Raw genomic sequence first — 19274 nt, 5'->3', positions numbered from 1 at the left:
TTCAAGGACAAATCAGCATTTTAATGCAAAACAATGGAAAAGGAATACAAATGGGAAGTCAAAATTGTAGTGATTTGTATAACACCGGGAAAGTATTTTTTTCTTTGACATGATGCCTCTGATCACTTGTGAAGAAAATGTGCTTTACCAAATGCAGTTTGGAAGTTCTGGGTTTAAAGGAGTGAGAAGCATGTCTGATTTGGGAAACATTTGTAAGTTAATCTTTCTCCGCTGTTTAAATCACTTAACCTCCCTTCCTCTGTTTTCCTAGCTGCATGCATTATGAAATGAAACTCATCCTGCACATCTATTTTAAGGATTGTTAGGTTGTTCTGTAAATATCTGCAAGAGATCTGGCTAAAGAAAACAGAGGGTAAATACAATGTAATCATAGTTTCCCAACAGAACTTCCAAGTACTTGCAATTTTTAGGTAGACTCTGGAACCACAATGGCTCACAGAAACATGAGTGTTTCTGTTAGAAAGCTAAAAACTAGGCAGAAGTAGTTGTCTTAAATCATCTATTTGTCAGGCGCCACCTAGATCTAAGCCATACCTCCTGGGCTACAAATCAGAAAAACAAGATAGCACATGTGTACAGACTGCCTAGGGACAACTCCTGCAGCTGAGTTGGGAGAGGCAAGAGGTGAATGGTTAAACTTCCATTCTTCTCACCCAGAGGTTTTCAATGGAGGTGTGGTATTTTCCTAAAGGAGCTGCCTTAACCAGTTTTCTAGGCTATGAGAGAGAATGAGGGTTTGAAACTAGTTTTAGTAGTTATCTCTCATTTGATTAGGAAACCTCAGTCAGCAATATTTCAGGAACTGCATTCCCATATTTACACATGTATTTAAATTCTAGCTCAAACCCACAGGCCTGAAGACCATTGATTTAGTTAATGGACTATATAATGCTAAGTGGGGATGACAATATAGTGTTCTAGAGCTGACTACAGGCTTGGGTCAGATTCAAGCCATTTGCTGTCAAGTGATATTGAAAAAAAGACCATTAGAAATCTGATTATATTTTGTCTTCTGGTCTAATCCCTTCAGAAAGACAAAGTGTTGGTTGACTGAAGGAGAGCTTGCCACTGAAGGAGACATCTGTTCATGACTCAGTTGTGTGGACATGGCATAACATTAACTGTGCCACTTCAGTAGAAGTTTGAAGGTTGAATACATTTAGAAGCCTGACCCTTGTAGAGGAGATTTCAGACAAGTAATTTAGTAGTCTCCTTTCTTTATCTGCATTTCCCAATTGGATTGGGTGTTTACAAGGTGTAAAACTTATTCTGCTTCTCATGTGGACAGCATGCCACCCAGTAGATTCATTAATTTTCTTCATTTTACATGATACATTCGACTTTCTTTGATTTGTGACAGAAAATCTCTCTGAACACCCAAAAAGGAGGACTGCCCTAGGAGTGCTGGTCAAAACAAAGAGGGATAACACATCTGCCATTTTAGCTGCATTTACAACAAAGTATTAGTGTGGACAGCTGTTCAAGAGAATACTCAATTATTTAATGCCTTTTACTAGAATTAAGTGGAGTTTCTTGAATTGGTATCTACAAGTGGTTTGCAGGTGATCTAAGGGGAAATATTAGAAATGGTGATAATCCTCATTAGCAGGTCACAAGAGATACTGATGCCTTAAGATTTTAGCTTTTATATTTTTCAAATCCTTTATTGCATTAGTGCATAGATCTAAACTCCATATAAAGTGTAGTTAACTGTCTTCACTTTTTAGTTAGACAAAAGAATACCTCTGGGCCTGTGATCCAAGGATACACCACAGTCTCAGGCCCCGAAAAGTATAAACAAAAATGAATTGGGGAGAAGCAAGCTGGGGAAATAGGGCTTCATTATCTGAAGCTGTAATTGGAGAATTAACCCCTGATATGCAAACAGACCAAGCTTATGTCTGTCTGAAAAACCTGTGACCACCATCTACCTTGAGTGTAGACTCTGTGAGGCTTTTACACTGCCCAAGGTATATCTATTCAAGGCCTTTAATAAATACCCACTTTATTCTCTTAACTCTGCCTAGCCTCTGTTCTAGGTAGCCACTCCAAGGCATCAATACTATGTAGCACTGAGTGCTGTTTACTTCAGCAAGACTAATAACAAGGAGACAGGACAGAAAGGTTTGTCTGTATTTACTTAGACTCCTGCTGGGTCTTCTTGAATCTCCAAGTCTATAATTCAGGTTCTGTTTTGCACAGCAGTTCCACAAAAGCTTAGTTTCTTTGTGTGTGCTACTGGATGGAATAAAACTGAAAATAAATAAGTAGAAAATACTGGACCAGCCTTCAACCAAAGGCTTTTCATACCAAATCATGGAGCCATCACTGTTGAATTTCAACCAGCAGAATGATAAACATTGGTATGTATCTTGAAAAGTAAATATGCACCCTTAGAATAGGAAGGGGATGGAATTCAGGCATTTAAATACTTTGCCTGATACAGGCACAAGTCTGCCACAGGCAGTTAATCACTGGAAAACAGATCCAGAGTACAGGATATGAAAAGCTCAGTACAAAGAGGCAGCATCTTAGTAGATTGCTTTGATTCCATGCCAAGTGTTGGAAGGTGGCTTCACCAAGAGGCAACAAAGTGTCATTGGAGGTATAATTGAAAACAACTGAAAATTGCATTAGTTTCTGTCATTCTCTCAATAGCAAATGCATATAGATTGAATTTTGTCACACATTTGAAGGTACATTTTAAGTATATATTAGTTATGTTTTCCCTGTTCCTCGAATGGTCCAGTGTAGGATCATCCGTGGACGGCAAGGAGAAGGAATTCTGCTGACCTGAGATATCCTAGAATACGTGATTTTATTCCATGGGTCGTGGGTAAAAAGGGCATTGCCTTCAACCACCAGCCTCGGCTGAAGGAAAGTCCCAGAGAGAGCAAGAGGAAGAGCAAGGGGGTATGAGTTAAGAGAGAAGGGAGCGAGGGAGCCAGGTGGCAGTGAATTATTAAAAAAATATGAATATTGCTCTAATGCTGTTATTTAACTATGACGGACAAAAGACTTTCTAACAGTTTAAAGTTAGAAAGTGTATGTTTAATTATGACGCTGGGCAGCGTGCGGGATAACTTCTAAACACATGCGCACTTACAGAAGATTACAGGGTCTTTTTATGTACAGAAGTATTGAATACTCAAAACACAAATGTATATTCATGACTTTAGTACATTTCATTTTTCGCTTCGTATGGTAATTAGCCAAAAGCTATTAAGCATGCGTGGTTTGTTCTTTGAAATGGGTTGGTGGTCTTTTTTATGGGGCAGGGTTTTAAAATGATGAAGTAAGTGAGTCTTTTTCGCTTTGACTTTTTAACCTTTTAGTGTTGTGTGACAACTGAATCTTGTTTTCTTAGGAGTATTTGATTTATGAATTTATTGTTCTTCTTGAAGCTTATTGATTAGTCAGAATATACAAACATAAGTTGACAGGCTTCATGATTTATCAGTTCCTTAAATTTGGCTTCTGCTTATCAAAAGGGAAGTCTATCTGTCTTATTTCAGCAATATCTGGTTAAACTAAAATCTTTAATTTTTTAAAATTAATGTTTCATTTCCCCACTTCCTCTTTAAAGTGAGTAAATTCTTTTACTCAATATATAGAGTTTTTTTATCTATCTAAGTTGTACAACTAGTGTCTTTCAAGACTAATCTATATGCTTTTGATAGTGAAGTTAAGGCTGTTACTCTTCGTAGCATTTTCTAATTTTAAATAAGTATTACTACAGATAAAACTAAACTTATACTAAGTAAAATAAGTAACACAACTATAGGGTGGACTAAGGTATTTAGTATACTGGTTGCTGTCGGAGACTACCTAAAAAGCTCATCTCACCAATGATGAGACACATGTTCTTCAAGCCTTTTAAAAACTCTTTTGATGGTCTCTGTGTCATGGTGTATTGTAATTAATATCTTTTTTCCCTTTCTCTTAATTTTTTTTAAGATTTCTTTCAATTCAGGATGTCTCATCAATTGAGTGACTAGAGTCAGATTCATTTTTATGGGCACAGGCAGTATTTTTTTCACAGTGGTTAGGTTAGTCTTTATATATTGATGTGATACTACAGATGCTTGATAGGAAAAATCACATCTCTTAATTCTAACAAAATTACAAACACACAAATTGAATTGTATCTCTTTTACAATTTGGTTATCTACCCTTATGATGGGGCATGCTGTCTTTAAACAGACGCACTCCTGTTTTGTATACACTAATGAAGTTTTCTGTTTGCTTGGATGTGTTTCAAAGTGACAAATATTTTGGTTTGTATCTAAACAAGTGTCTGTCACTTTTTAATGTCTTTTCACATATGTATCTTAGTTGTCTCCTTGCAGTACAGGGTTTTAGATTAACAGTTTGCCATTTTTTAAAATTTTTTTTTACTCACATCTTGTGTTTAAAAGGGTACAATACAGCTCTTTTATGGTTTAACCTTAAGGGTACTATTGGGTGTATTAGGTCCACTGAGGCATCATGTATGGTTAAAACAAAGGCTGTCACTATACTAGTCTCAGGGTTATAGGTGAAATTGACTAACATTTACCAAGACTGAAGCTCTTTCTCTGTATCAGAGGTATTGTCCTAAATAATTTTGCGAATTTTGGCAGGAAATGCTCTCTCTCTACTTTCTTTGATAACTGCAGCAGCCACTGATTGCATTCACAGTTGTGTCTGAGTACACTTCAGAGGCAGTGAAATGTTTTCACTAGCTGTACTTAGCGCATTAATTATTGCCTCATGATTTTGCTCTTCTGTGTTTTCTCATTCTGGTAGTATTTGGGTCAATTTCTAATGATTGTTACTCAGTGCAAGTAGAGAGTATTGCAAAGGTTGCTGTAGTTGAACTAAATCATTCTTTATTGAGGCTAATTTATTTCTCAGTACTTTTGAATTTATGGTATTTATGACTCTCAGTCTTGTTCCTAGCAATCTGGTGAGATTCTTTTTACTTCTAAAATTAGAAGGCATACTTTTTTGGAGTCAAGTGGTCTAGTCTAAAAAGGAGTTCTTGAGAGATGGAGCACATTTTGGTTATTTACTTGTACTCTCATTTTTACTAGTTTTAAAGACTACATTGGGTTAATTATCAGCCTAATTTTGGTCTTATTGCACACTCTTTTATTTTGAGTCTAAACTGAGGGCATTTACTCGAGTATTTGTCACAGCATTCAGGACTAATTTGGATGGGTCTTATGGGTGGGTGGTAAGCTTCATGGAACTTGTCCTGTACAAATGCATACTTACAACTCCACACATTTCTTCTTTCCTACAAGCTTGCATTCGTGACTTTTGCCATCTTATTTAAAGCCTTATGAGAGTAAGCATCGTATGCTCTCTCTTCACACCTGTTTATCTCAGTCACATTGTACCTGTGTGGTATTGCGTTGATTCTTGTTATAGTTACAGTAGTTATTGCAATAATTACATTTTTTTACATAATGTTCATGATAACTATTAGTCTATCTATTTGTAGTTCCAAGTGAGCTTCAGCTTCAGTTCGTTATCGCCTGGTGTGATCTTTCAGATTCCTTCTGAGGCTTTCTTCACTCGGGAGTGATGGATCCAGGCTTTCTGTTCTTTGACCTTGATTGCAGTGAAGGTAGTAAGAAGCACTTGGAATGGTCTTTCTCACTGTGGTTCTAGGGTCTTTTCTGCAAAAGACTTAACATATACATACTGGCCCATCTAATTTTCTGTTTTGAGCTCCGACTACATATTTCTTAATTTCCCTAAGTTGTCTATTCAGGGCCTCCATATACTTATGTAGGGTCTCTTCCCCTACTTGCATAGGTGTTGTTCCTTCTTGAACTGCATATGGATTTCCATACAGTATTTCAAGAGGGCTTAGTTATTCTTTTGCTCTTGGTTTTGTCTGTATTTGCAATAATGCCAATGGGAAAGCCTGGGGCCAGGGCAAATTTACTTCTTGCTCCAATCTCACAATTTGTTGTTTAATCAAGTGGTTCATTTTTTCCACTTGACCGCTAGATTGAGGGTGGTATGGGGTATGCAATTTTCAATCTATTCTCAGGTGATTACTTACTTGCTGCACAATTTTTGAAATAAAGTGTGGCCCTCTATCTGACGATATGGTGGCTGGAACTCCAAACTTCGGTATTATTTCTTGTAACAGTGCTTTGGTTACTTCTCGGGCCTTAGCTGTTTTGGCAGGAAAGGCTTCTGGCCATCCTGAAAAGGTATTGGTTAACACCAATATGTAACGATATTCTCCCTTTTTGGGCAGCTCTGTAAAGTCAATTTGCCATTGTTGCTCAGGTCTACAGCCTTTCCCAATTTGTCCCACTTTAGGCTTTGGAGTATTTTTGGGATTAGTTTGGAGGCAAAGGCTACACTGATGAGTTACTTGTATCACTGTGCTCTGCAATTTCTTGGCTATGATCTTTTTTTTTTTAAATGGTTATACAGGGCATTTATTCCCCAGTGTGTTTTCTTATGCTCTCTCTGTACTAATGCCTACAACAAATAGGAGGGTACTACAAGTTTCCCTTCTTCTGTTACAGCCTATCTCTCCTGGTTATAACTTGCTTTTTCTGCCTTAATGAGTTTCTTATCTTTTTTATTGTATATTGGCTTACCCTCAATAGAAATTTTTCCATCTGGAATTAATGCTGCTTCAATTGTCTCATCAGGTATTTCACCTTTTGCTGCTTCTTTTGCCTCTCTATCCGCCAGCATATTCTCTTCTTCCAATTCTGAGCTCACCTTCTGGTGAGCTTTGATATGCATGATGGCTACTTTCTCAGGTAATTGTACTGCCTCCAACAGTCTCAATATTTTTTGTGCATGTTTAATATCCTTCCTTTGTGAGTTTAACAGTCCTCTCTCTCTCCAAATGGCTCCATGGGCATGCACGACTCCAAATGCATACCTTGAGTCTGTGAAGATATTAATTCTTTTTCCTTCTGCCAGCTCTAGGGCTCAAATTAAGGCTATTATCTCAGCCTTCTGTGCAGAGGTATTCGTTGGTAATGGTTTGGACTCTATTACCTCTGCTTGTGGTAACTGCATGCCCAGCATGCCTCTTCCCACTGATGACATAGCTGCTCCCATCAGTAAACCAGGTTTCGGCATTTTCAAGCGGGCTATCTTTCAGATCCGGGCGAGTGGAGTAGGTGGCTTCAATGCTCTCCAGGCAATCATGGATCACTGGTTCTTCCATACTTCCGCTGAGGAAGGAAGCTGGGTTCACAATGTTAGTTACCACAATCTTAACATCATCCTGTTCCACCAGTATAGCTTGGTACTTCAGGAATCTGTGGGGAGAGCCAATGCCCCCCTTTCACTTCCAGGAATGTAGACACTGTGTGAGACACTAGCACTGTCATCTTCTGGCTCAGGGTGAACTTGCGTGCCTCTTGAATGTTCACTGCCACTGCTGCAACGGCTCTGAGGCACCCTGGCCACCCCTTAGCTGCTGTATCTAGCTGCTTAGAGAGGTAGGCAACTACCCTTTGATACGGGCCCAGGTTTTGTGCTAGTATCCCTAAAGCGATCCCTTGCTTCTTGTGAGAAAACAAAAAGAATGGCCTACTTACATCTGGAAGTCCCAAGGCTGGTGCTGACATGAGGGCCTTCTTTAGCTGGTCGAAGGCTCGAGCTGCTTCTTTGTTCCACTGAAGATCTCTGCTTCCTTCTGTGATCAAGGCATACAGAGGTTTAACAATTAATCTATAATTATAAATCTACAGTCTGCACCATTCTGTCATGCCTAAGAAGGTTTTCAGTTTTTTCACTGTCTGAGGCTTTGGGGTTTGGCATATTGCCTCTTTGCGATTTTGCTCTAAGGTTCTCTGTCCAGCACTCACTTCGTAGCCCAGGTAAATTACTGTTTGCCTCATCATTTGGGCTTTTTTCTGGGACCCCCGATACCCTTGTAGGCCTAAAAGGTTTAGGAGGCTTACCATCTAGTCCACACATGTTTTCTGGGTCTGGGTGGCTATTAGGGGGTCATCTACATACTGGAGCAACTGTTCTTCTCCTGGTGGAGGTTCTCAAGACTCTAAATCTTTTGCAAGCTGTTCTCCAAATATGGTGGGGGAGTTTTTGTACTTTTGAGGCAAACACACCATGTGAGCTGAGTTTTTTGTCTAGTTTTGGGGTTCTTTCACTCAAATGCAAAGATTTTCTGGCTGGCTTCATGGAGAGGGAGGCAAAAGAGAGCATCTTTCAAATCTAAAACAGTAAACTAGGTTAGTTCAGGGATTAAACGAGTTAACAATATATAAGGGTTAGCAATTACTGGATACAAGTCTTCAGTTATCTTATTAACAGCCTTTAAGTCCTGTACTAGCTTGTATGATCTGTTAGGCTTTTTCACTGGCAAGATAGGAGTGCTAAAATTAGACTGACACTCTTTTAGTAGTCTTATTTTTAAATGTTTTCATAATTGGACTAATCTCTTCTCTGTCTTCCTTCTTTAGGAGGTATTGTTTAACTTTTACTGGCTGCCCTCTTTCTTTAATTTTGACTTATACTGATAGTGCATTTTTTGTCCTGCTTGGTATGTCAGAAGCCCACACCCCAGGAAACACTTGATCTAATATTTTCCTGAAATTCTCTTCTTCATTGGCAACTTCAATTTCTTTGGTTATTAAGCTTAACAGTTCTACATATTGCTGATCTTTTACCTCCAAAATAATTTTTTCATTCTTAAATATTATTTTTGTCTCCAGCTGCTCTAGCAGATCTCTGCTCAAAAGTGCAGATGGAGCTTTAGGCATATAAAAAAATCAATGAATTCCCCATTGTTTTTTAATTTATACTTCAATGGTTTGCAAAAAATAAGCTCTTTCAGATTGGCCAGTTGCTCTTTTTACTATAACATAGTCATTGGTTACAGGTATTAGAGCCATATTCAGCACTGAAAATGTTGCCCCTGTGTCTATTAAGAATTCTCTCTTTTTTTTAATGCTTTTTGATCTTATTTTAATTCTTAAGTTTCACTTGGTATTCTTCTGGTACAAAAATATGCTGGCTACACTCAACTTTAGGAATTTGTACTGGTTTCTTTAAGATCTTTGAAATCTCGTTTTCTAGCAACTCAAATATTTTACCGCTCCGTAGGCTTATAGTTCCACTCTTAGGTACTAGCCACTTGTACCTTTATCGGACTCACAAGCCTTGACAGACTCCACCACGAAGCACAGTCTGCTGATTACAGTAGCAGCCCCTCCTTGGGCAGGGGAACTCCTCTGAACCAGCCTCTCAATTTTTGTGCCTCCTATTCCTGGGCATATATCAAAATCAACACAAGAGAGAAAAAATAAAGAAACAAAACTAAACAAAAACTAGTTTGTTAACCTTAAAAAGGAAAAAGTTAGCTGTACTTTCAGCTGTTGAGGAAAGAATTACGGTTAAAAAGCAAAAAAAGGAAAAATCAAAACAAGGCTTGAGGCATAAAAAGCAAAAAAGAATTCTTTTCAAAATAAGACTTGAAGCATTACTTGTTGTGAAAAGAACTTATGGTTAAGAAAAGGATAAACGTCTTTTTATTAAAGCAAACAAACAAAAAGCAGAAACAGACAAACGAAAATTTTTCCAATCAGTCAGGCACAGTTTTAGGCTCGCAAAGGAAGCAGCCAAGGTGGGCGGGGGGGAGATCCCCCATGATGCTGAATACATTCTTAAAATCCCACAGACTTCGGCCGGGACACAGCACAGACTTTCCTGCAGGGAAGCGGGGGCGGGGCTCGATCCTACACTCCCCCTTCGCTCTTCTGCAGTCGCAGCTGAGGACTACAGCACTTTGAAGATATTATCACACACTCTGGCAATTGCAAACTTTTATTCGCCAAAAATCCCTCCGCGTTTTACAAAGTGCTGGGAAACATAGCCTTAGGCTGTAAGTTCAGCCTGTTGTCTGACTACCAAGGTGACACTAAGTACCCTTGATCACCGGCTGTCAGGCATGGATGCGAAGAGACGGAAAAAAACCCTCCTTGCCTGTTTTGTTCTCTTTTTTTTTCTTTTTCTTTTTCCTTTTTTTTTTTTTTTTTTTTTTTTTTTTTCTCTACAAACAGTAAACAGCTTATTCACTTACGGCGCTTTTCTACTGAACAACAAACTGATTGAAGTCACACTATCAGCTAAACGATCAAAGCTAGCACACAGCCTTCCCGTGAGACGCCACAGCCTTCTCAAATCCCTCTGCCTTCTCCGACAGAGGTATCCCTCCACCAATGAGCGGGGGTTTTAAAATCTCTTACGTGTTCCAAAAAACACTTACAGAGATTAGTAGCACATTCCAAAATTACACAAACCGAAACGACTACTTTACAAGCTTTCACAAACCGCAACACAAACGGTACAAAACTGATCCACAATCACAAAACCTCGGGATCACCAAACAGACACAGGTCTGGCCGCAATACACACACATCCGGCGCATGGGACCACGACTCAAAACGGGACCCTTTGCATCTCAAAACTCAGGCTAGCCCCTCAGATTATGCATTACCAAGGTGCACCTTTAAACGACAAGTCGAAACCGGAGCTAGTACTGCTTTGAAAGGAACAAGACCCAAGACCGGCAGCTCTGCTGCCGCCGTTGCTGCCCCTCCACTCGGGATGCAGCCACCAACTACTAGGTTCTTTACCTGGAAACAAAACAACCATCTACAATACTCCGCGGAGTTTTTCCAAAACTCATTCAGGCCTCTGCTTTGCATAAGACGTCTCTTATGACTTACAAGCTGCCTCTATTCAAAGGTACCTGCCTTCAGTATTTGTTCTTTATTTTATTTTTTTAAACATACTTTTTGTCCGTAGTTCCAGCAGGCTCTGGTCTGTCTCCGGGGGTGTCAGGGGGGTCGCAGGAGCCTTCTACCCAGAAAATCGTGGGGGGCGCCCAGAAGGGTCCTAGACCCCGATGGCCCCCACGGCGAAAGAGAGCGTCTCCTGGCTGGCTCGCCAAAATGAATTATTAAAAAAATATGAATATTGCTCTAATGCTGATATTTAACTATGACGGACAAAAGACTTTCTAACAGTTTAAAGTTAGAAAGTGTATGTTTAATTATGACGCTGGGCAGCGTGCGGGATAGCTTTTAAACACACACGAACTTACAGAAGATTACAGAGTCTTTTTATGTACAGAAGTATTGAATACTCAAAACACAAATGTATATTCATGACTTTAGTACATTTCATTTTTCGCTTCGTATGGTAATTAGCCAAAAGCTATTAAGCATGCATGGTTTGTTCTTTGAAATGGGTTGGTGGTCTTTTTTATGGGGCAGGGTTTTAAAATGATGAAGTGAGTCTTTTTCGCTTTGACTTTTTAACCTTTTAGTGTTGTGTGACAACTGAATCTTGTTTTCTTAGGAGTATTTGATTTATGAATTTATTGTTCTTCTTGAAGCTTATTGATTAGTCAGAATATACAAACATAAGTTGACAAGCTTCATGATTTATCAGTTCTTTAAATTTGGCTTCTGCTTATCAAAAGGGAAGTCTATCTGTCTTATTTCAGCAATATCTGGTTAAACTAAAATCTTTAATTTTTTAAAATTAATGTTTCAGCAGGGGTCAGAGAGCAGGGGGAAGAGGTATGAGCAGAGCGAAGAGCAAGGAATTGAGAGGAAGAAGTAAGAGCTAAAAGAGGTAGAAGTAAGAGCTAGGAATAGAGAACAAGGTCCTTCTTACAATGCATTATATCTCCTTTTGTGATGAATATTCTAATTTACAGTGACCAACCAATACAAGACACAAAATCCTACAGAATCTACATATAACCTATAAGAACTACTACATTACCATACTATGTTATATTTTAAACTCTAAAAACTACTCCTTAGACTTTTCTGTTTTGCTACATTGACCTTTGGTTTCTTAGCTAGCAGAAGGGTATCATTCCATCAAAAGAGATTCTTCTTCAGGTAGCTAGGCTATTGTTTTCAGGTTATATAGTAACTAAGACTCGATATCCTACAACTCAAAGTAAGCTTCCTTTTCTATTTCGATAATAGGTTTCATATTTTCAGAATCTTTTGCTAAGCAATCATTTTTATAAGGTTTCCCTGATTCATCTTCCCCAACAGTCCAGGACGTAAAAACCAACAACAAATAACCCCCACTCCCTTTTGGAGCATACACAACCCAAACCCCAGAGACAACAGGAAAAAAAATTTGTCTATATTTTCCTAGGTTGCCAACAGGGATAGAAGTCTGTGTGGAGAATATTTACATCCATCTCTATAAAATTGCATCATTCTTTGGAGTTAACAACAACAGTTACTTAATTGCTGCTTGAACAAATTAAGTGCTTTGTGTTTCAAATTAAAATTATTTTATGCCTTTCAGTTTATCTCATAGTGCTGTGAAACCAGCTAGTTCACAAGAACTGCAAATAAATGAAGCAGGAGGTAATTTAAATGAAGGGTAGTATAGGTCAATATTTTCATTAATTTGTCACCTCTGAAAAGACTCTATATTTGAAGAAAATCTTCCTCTGTGATGTTGTCCTATTTTCAGACCTTGTCAAGACTGAAAGCCTTCTCTGTGAAAGGATATTTGATGCAGAAAGAAGCAAAACAAGTTGGTTTGACAGAACAGCATGGCTGGCTAGACATTAGTAGGACATCAAATTAAAAAGGGGAAATTTCACTGATCTCAAAGCAATTGTATCCCTCATCCTGTTTGTAGACTGTTAACATCCACACCAAGGCATGTGGGCATAAAATCTGTCACAGAGGTAACTTGATTTTTACTGGAAACAGGCAAACCCATCACAATATGTTAAAATAGGTTTCAAAAGTATTTTGTACCTAATGTGTTGAACTCGTATCACTCTTACTTATTTTTAAATGCAGAAAGCAGTTACAATATTTGTTATATGTTGGTATAATATAAAAGCCTTCAGATCCCCAAAAGGCAGGCTTACTGGTTTTACCAAGAAAAAGACAAAGAGAGACACAGGGAAAGGAGAAGAGAGAGATTTGTGAGAGGTATGATCTACAATCCAAGTCTATTTTCACCTTGTTCTTAATTCTGTAGCTTTTGCAATTTATTGATACTATATCATTTCAATGGAGATTGCATCTGTCATTTGGGTATTTTAACATGTCTCTTTTGTTACATGCACTTGCAAAATCTAATATGGCTACATACATAGAGAAAACATACACGTCCATAAAAGCTGTTTCTGCCACAAAGATTTGCTTCATCATGCAAGCTCTTTCCCTTTTAGCTACCCAAACCCTTTAAACAAACAGGTTCCCAAATGAAACTTCAGAGTATCATTTTACAGGTAGCAAAAATAAGCTGGATTTAAGAGTGCTGAATAATTTTAGATAAAAATGCAGTGATTCAACTCAGTTCACTAAGTATTAGGAGACTGAAATTCCAAAAAAAAATGAGGTGTAACTCACATGATGTATGAAAATGACATTAAAATCAAAAAATAAGAGAGAAATGAAAAATTCTCTTTAGCCTGATATTTTCTAAGAAGTAGTATATTAAATCAACTCCTTTTTTCTCCTTTTTTTGTTTGTTTGTTGTTTGTTTGTTTTTTTTGTGTTCTTCTCTTTTTAAGGCACTAAGGTGTTTACAGAAGAAGAACAAACAGTGATTATGGAAGATGAAGAAAAGGATGGAGACGTAATCCACAGTTAGATTACTGTGATACTTCAATGATACAGTGTAAAAATCATGGGTCATTCAAAGTGGCAACACAGTAAAACAGATCTTTCACCTTTATAAATAATTTTCCCAATTGTACACTTGAATATAAACTATCATCAAGTGGTTATCTGCTTATCTGCATCTCATTATTCCCAGCAAGTATCATTGGAAATGATGGCAGAAATTTCAGTTACACAGGGTTTGAAGAATTCTGTTGATTTACTACAAGTGGCTTCCTAGCATTTTTGTCAGTGAGGAATCTACCTCAGATCAGATCTAGCTTTGTGCAGTGTGGTACTCATACAGTACCATATGAGTGTATACATACATATATATATGTATATATATACACACATTCATACTGGCACTAGAATTGGTAGTGCAGAGTAGTAAACAGTAACTAATGATTCAAATTGCTTTTTTTGCCTGACACTTTACCTCATTTGTCCAGCTTTCCTTTCTTGAAATAACACTGACCGCAGTGAAAATTCCCATGTGTAGAGCTGGTGAAATAGATGGAGAAGGTAAGAGGGCAAGGATTGAACTCTAGAGTTCCTGAAGTGCAAAGCAAAAATTTCCTCTGGCTGTATCTGCTCATGACTTAAGTCTGTAAGAAGGAAAAGACAGATTTACTGTAGAATTAAAATTTACACCTAAGGGCTCTCAGCATTGACAGACATGTCAAACAGGATGGAGGGCAGAGATCTCAGGAGAACCAGTAGGAAAGTGCAACGCCTGCCTGTTACACCAGTGTAGACAATTGTCTCCACTGACTTGGTGAAAGATAAAATAGTTGGATAGTTGATCCTTTTGCTCCAAATAATTTCTTTTCACATCTGCTTTTTAAATTGAGTCCTATGTAATCAGTTAGGAGAGGCTGTAAAGATTCAAAATCACAGCAGGAAAGTAAAGATTGAGTAAAAGGAATAATGTTACTCAATGGCATATGCTTACTGCAAGGTAGAAGAGCATCATGTGACTTTAAAAAAAGTTTTCCTCAATGATTCATACAAGAATTCTTTTCACAGCCAGCTACAGCCTTCAGCATTTGTAGAGAGATGGGTATTGGAAGAATATTTTACCAAAAAAAAAGATAGAACTGGACACTTTGTGCTTGCCTTAATAATTCTGGGCTAGATAGAGTAACACTGCTAGTTGAACTCTTAGAGAACTAAGCAGAGAGGTTGAAGATTGTCTAGTCTGATAGACTGAATTTAGTTATCTTTTTAACTCATTCAGGCAGACAGCTGAGGACCATACTAGTTTGGACTCCATTTGCCATTGTGACTGACCCAGCATCTTTCATAAGAATGCAGTCCACTCACAGATATATGTGAATGTATGCTTTCAAGATGTAATCAATGAGCTTACAATAAATAATTGCATATCAAATTGTACAAGAGGTCTGCTATATTATTAATGGAATGCTTCTTACTTAGAAAGTGTACTAGTTTTATCTTATTAATCTATCAGAGATAAGATATTATTTAAAGTATAAACAATCAATAGTTAAATAACTACATTAATATAAGATCCACAGTAAAGTATGTCACAACAAGTACATGACAAAAAAATATGTATGACTCAGGTCTACCTTTACCAGTGAAATTGGTGAATATTTTCAGTGCATGTGTAGTGAGTTGATCTTGGGTAGATGCCAGGTGCCCATCAGGCTGCTCTATCACTCCCCTTTACAGCAGGACAGTGGAGAGCAAATAAGATGCAAAACAACTAGTAGGTTGAAATATGGCAGTTTGTAAAAGCAAAGAAAAATAAAAAGAAAAGCAAAAGTTTATGCATGCATAAGCAAAAGGGAAAATAGGGGGAAAAAAAGGGAAAATAATTCATATCTACTTCCCATCAGCAAGCAATATTCAGCCACCTCCCAGGAAGCAGGATTTCAGCACACACTTCTGGAGCGGTTGCTCTAGAAGGCAAAAATGATAAAATAACAAATGTCTCTCATTCCTCCTCTCTCTCACAGGTTTTGTATCTGAGCTGACGTCATATGGTATGGAATATCCCTTTGGTTTATTTGGGTCAGCTATTTTGGCCTAGTAGGGTCTCCTTGCAGAATCTTGCCCACTCCCAGTCCCTTGATAGGAGGCATGGGAGACAATGTTAGAGAGACAGTGCTGATGCTCTGCCAGTTGCTGCTCAGCAGTAGCAAAAACACTGCTGTTACCAACACCTTTCCAGCTATCAATGCAAAGCACAGCACTGTGAGTGCTGCTAAGGGAAAATGAACTCTCTCTCAGCCAGACCCAATACAGCACAATACAGCACAATTCAGCACAGTTCAGCACAATACAGCACAATACAGCAAGAGTGAAGTGTGGAGTCCTGAAAAGAGTGACATCAGCAATGAATTAGCCATGAAAATCTACATGTGTAGACATGAAGGGTCTTAACAACACAGGAGCACAGATAGGACTGACTTTACTGCTCTGAAAAGGATTTTTTTTCAAACCTGGGAAATACTGACACAGTTTAATGGGAAATTAAAAAGAAAAAAGAAAAAAGAAAAAAGAAAAAAGAAAAAAGAAAAAAGCAAGCATCCTTTAAGCCTAGCACTGTATATTGCTCGGCAAAGAGGAGTTACAGTCTGAATGACATCTCTAATGGCACAGCAGCCTAATCTACCATCCCTGTACTGATGAAATTGAAGCCCAGACAGAAGAACGCTGCTGTTTCCTTTAAAAACAGCATATTCACAGCCTGCCAATTCAGCGTTTTGGGGGGGTTTTTTCCACCCAGAACCAATATAAACAATTAAAAGTAAATTTTCACTTGATGAATTAAGTAAGTAGAAGGTTTTGTAATATTCCTAGCAAGCAGTTTTAAGGACCTGATAGTAAAAATAATGCCTCAAAAAGCTTAATCGTTATCTCTTTGAACACCTGAATACTAAGAGCAGCCTGCCTTGATGTCTATAAAAAGGAAGGCAAAACCTGTGCAAAACTAGGGAGGAGAAAGAGAATGACAGAAACTCTGGCCTTTGCCTTCCCCCCTTTCACCTCTACTGCTGCCTTTCAAGCTTTTTCACAGCTGCAGAAACAACCCAAAGCCTCCAAAAGCTGAGACACCACCAAGCCTTGGATGATGCCTCCAGCCTGGGAAAACAGTAACCTACTGTGACACACATGTGACTTGTGGAAGCCCTCCTCTGCTCCTGCATTCCCTGGTGTGAGCAACAAGAGTGGACCAAAGTCAGCTGCAGGGACCACATGCTGCCCCTACTTTTCAGGTCAGTGACTGCCTTCCAGCTAAGATGCTAACCTTCAAGACTAGAAAAGCAGATAAGCTACTCCAAGTAGCAGGGGAAAAAAGAAAGGCAAAAACCTTTTCGCCCCCCACCCCACTCAGTGAAAAGGTAGCAAGCGTGTTTGGTAAACTATCCTATGCTCGCAATAGCAAAGTAATATTAGCTTTTTTCCAATTTTCTCTACTTTTCCCTTTCTCTCAGCCTCTCTTACAGTTAATAAAGTGAAAATATCAATTTTTTTGGTATCAACATGTAATTTCTTTTGAGTTTTAATTCCATTTTGGGGAATATTCAAACCTGAAGTTCTTTCTGCAATTCACAGAGATGAATGCTCCTCCATAATTAATGGATTGTAACATTTTATCATGGGACATGAATCCCTTAGAACCAGCGTGCTGATTCCAAAAAATCAATAAATTCCTAATTTTTATGATTGATCATTTTTGTGTTAGAGAAACAAAGCAAGATACCCTTATGACTTTTCTTTTTTTTTTTTTTTTTGGATAAGTGAAGTGCTTTGTTAAACATTGTAGCTGTTTGCTTTTTTTGATGAAATTACTGTAAGGTACTCCTCAAAAGTGAGGCATATTACTATGACTAAGCATTAAAATAAGGTGCTCCTGATGTGTAAGGAGTGGGACATTACAAAATAATTTAAATGAGGTGCCCCTCAGGAATCATCACCCCTGTGTGTGTGTTTTTTATGAAATATATACAAGGTGCCTTTCTAGGGTGGAGGATTGAAATTTGAAAATTAGCTGCAATTTATATAAGATACCCTCTGGAAACAATCACTTCACCTTCATGACGTAACTTTGTAATATATTTTTCCAGAGATAAGGGGTTAATTTAGAAATTACACAAAGTACCCTCCAGAAAAATCTACCACAATTTTGTGGTAATATGAAGCATAATGCACAAACTCTGGTCAATTTGTTGAATGAATTTGGTGCCAAACTGTTATAAATGTATATTAGAGGGTTGGCTTTCCACAAGATGTGTGTTATATGAGTAATAATGTTGTGGTAAGGATATAAGTTTTTCTTTTATTTCTGCTATTAGCAAAGAGAACTAAGCATAGTGGTATTAGCTGATATAGTATGCTTAAACTGTCTGTTTGGCCAGGATAACACCCAGTGAACATGTAAAAAGACTCTACTATTTGCTTGAACTGTCTGTTTGGTCAGGATAACATTGAACTTGCAAAAAGGGACTCTGCTATTGATATACCAACTATCAGGCATCTACCATCTGAAGAAAGCATGGACCAAGGCCCAAACTGGAGGTGGTAATGAAGACACAGGCAAGAAACACGCATGCTCTAAAAAGGTGGACCCAAGGAGGGGCCATGCAAAACAGTTCCTAGAATATGGAAACTAGTTTATGGAAAAATATGAATATTCAACAGACTGATGCAATAGAAAAGGTATTTAAAGTATGACTTTGATATAGCAGTGTGTGGACTTGGCTGAGTGCCAAGTCACCCGGCCGACTGTACTTTGCTTTTTTACTCTCTTTTGTGTCAATATTTTATTAAATCTATTTCTGAAATTTTACATAGAAAGTGAACCTTGTTTTTCACACAAACTGTCTCCTCCAGGAATGGCATGGGCATGAAATTACTGGTCTAATATCCAAGAAATTGTTGATTGAAACTCTACCCTGCATGCAGGGGCAAAAGTCAAAAAAGATAAAGGAAAACTTATCATTTGTTCTGTTTTCGGTGTTGTTGTCTTAGCTGCAGTTGAACACAAACACCAACAAAAAGATGATATGGAAATTATTGCTTTGTTACAAGATTTGGTTGAAGTGTTGCAACTGCAATTAGAGGAAGATAAGGCTCACACCTACATCCTCCAGGAAGAGATTAAAAATCAGAACACATGTGCTAGGAAAGAAGCTGCACGTGAGATTAGCAAGTGAAACAAAAAAGGGACTTAGAGCTGGAGCTATCCAAAGAAACATATTCACACCTGTGGTAGTTTGACACTGGGGAAGCGATTTTTTCAGGAAGTTATAGTTAAACCAATTGGTGACTGGTTTTGAAAGTGATAGCTACTATAGCCAATAGAGGAATTATGCATCTATGTGAACACACAGGGTTAAATATCAGAAGATCCTGGGAAACTTTCCTTTTCCCCTTCAGCTGGAGGAGCAGGTAACAGCCGGCCCCCCAGTGCCACTCAGTGGAGTGGCCCAGGCCAGCTGGGCCCACCACTTCTCCCTGTGGTGGGGAGCCAGCCCTGGCCTGGCCGTGCCCCAGGCCCCATTGGCTGGCGGCGGGGGAGTGGGAAGCTGCAGCTTAACATCTAGCTAATTTTAATGCCTACCC

General features: G+C 38.4%; 1 protein-coding gene across 4 annotated transcripts in view; it reads left to right on the top strand.

The window, feature by feature from the left end:
* PPP1R17 (protein phosphatase 1 regulatory subunit 17) overlaps window positions 1-18928 on the top strand; it is a 33215-nt gene extending 14287 nt beyond the window's left edge. For 2 of the 4 annotated variants that reach the window (XR_010722181.1, XR_010722177.1), the window contains 2 exons: window positions 13589-16924; window positions 18068-18928. Coding sequence is in view for 1 of the 4 variants with exons in the window: in XM_066190531.1 (XP_066046628.1) it covers window positions 13589-13668 (80 nt within the window). In the remaining 3 variants the exon portion in view is untranslated. Of the gene's footprint in view, window positions 1-13588; window positions 17409-18067 lie in introns of those variants that run through there. The other 2 variants (XR_010722178.1, XM_066190531.1) reach the window with 2 other exon arrangements.
* The last annotated feature ends 346 nt before the right edge of the window (window positions 18929-19274 follow it).

The sequence above is a fragment of the Chamaea fasciata genome, unplaced genomic scaffold (genome assembly GCF_029207755.1).
Source record: "Chamaea fasciata isolate MVZ Bird 193981 ecotype frontalis unplaced genomic scaffold, bChaFas1.0.hap1 SCAF_1, whole genome shotgun sequence".
Lineage (NCBI taxonomy): Eukaryota > Metazoa > Chordata > Aves > Passeriformes > Sylviidae > Chamaea > Chamaea fasciata.
This window is presented reverse-complemented; position numbering and strand designations above follow the sequence as displayed.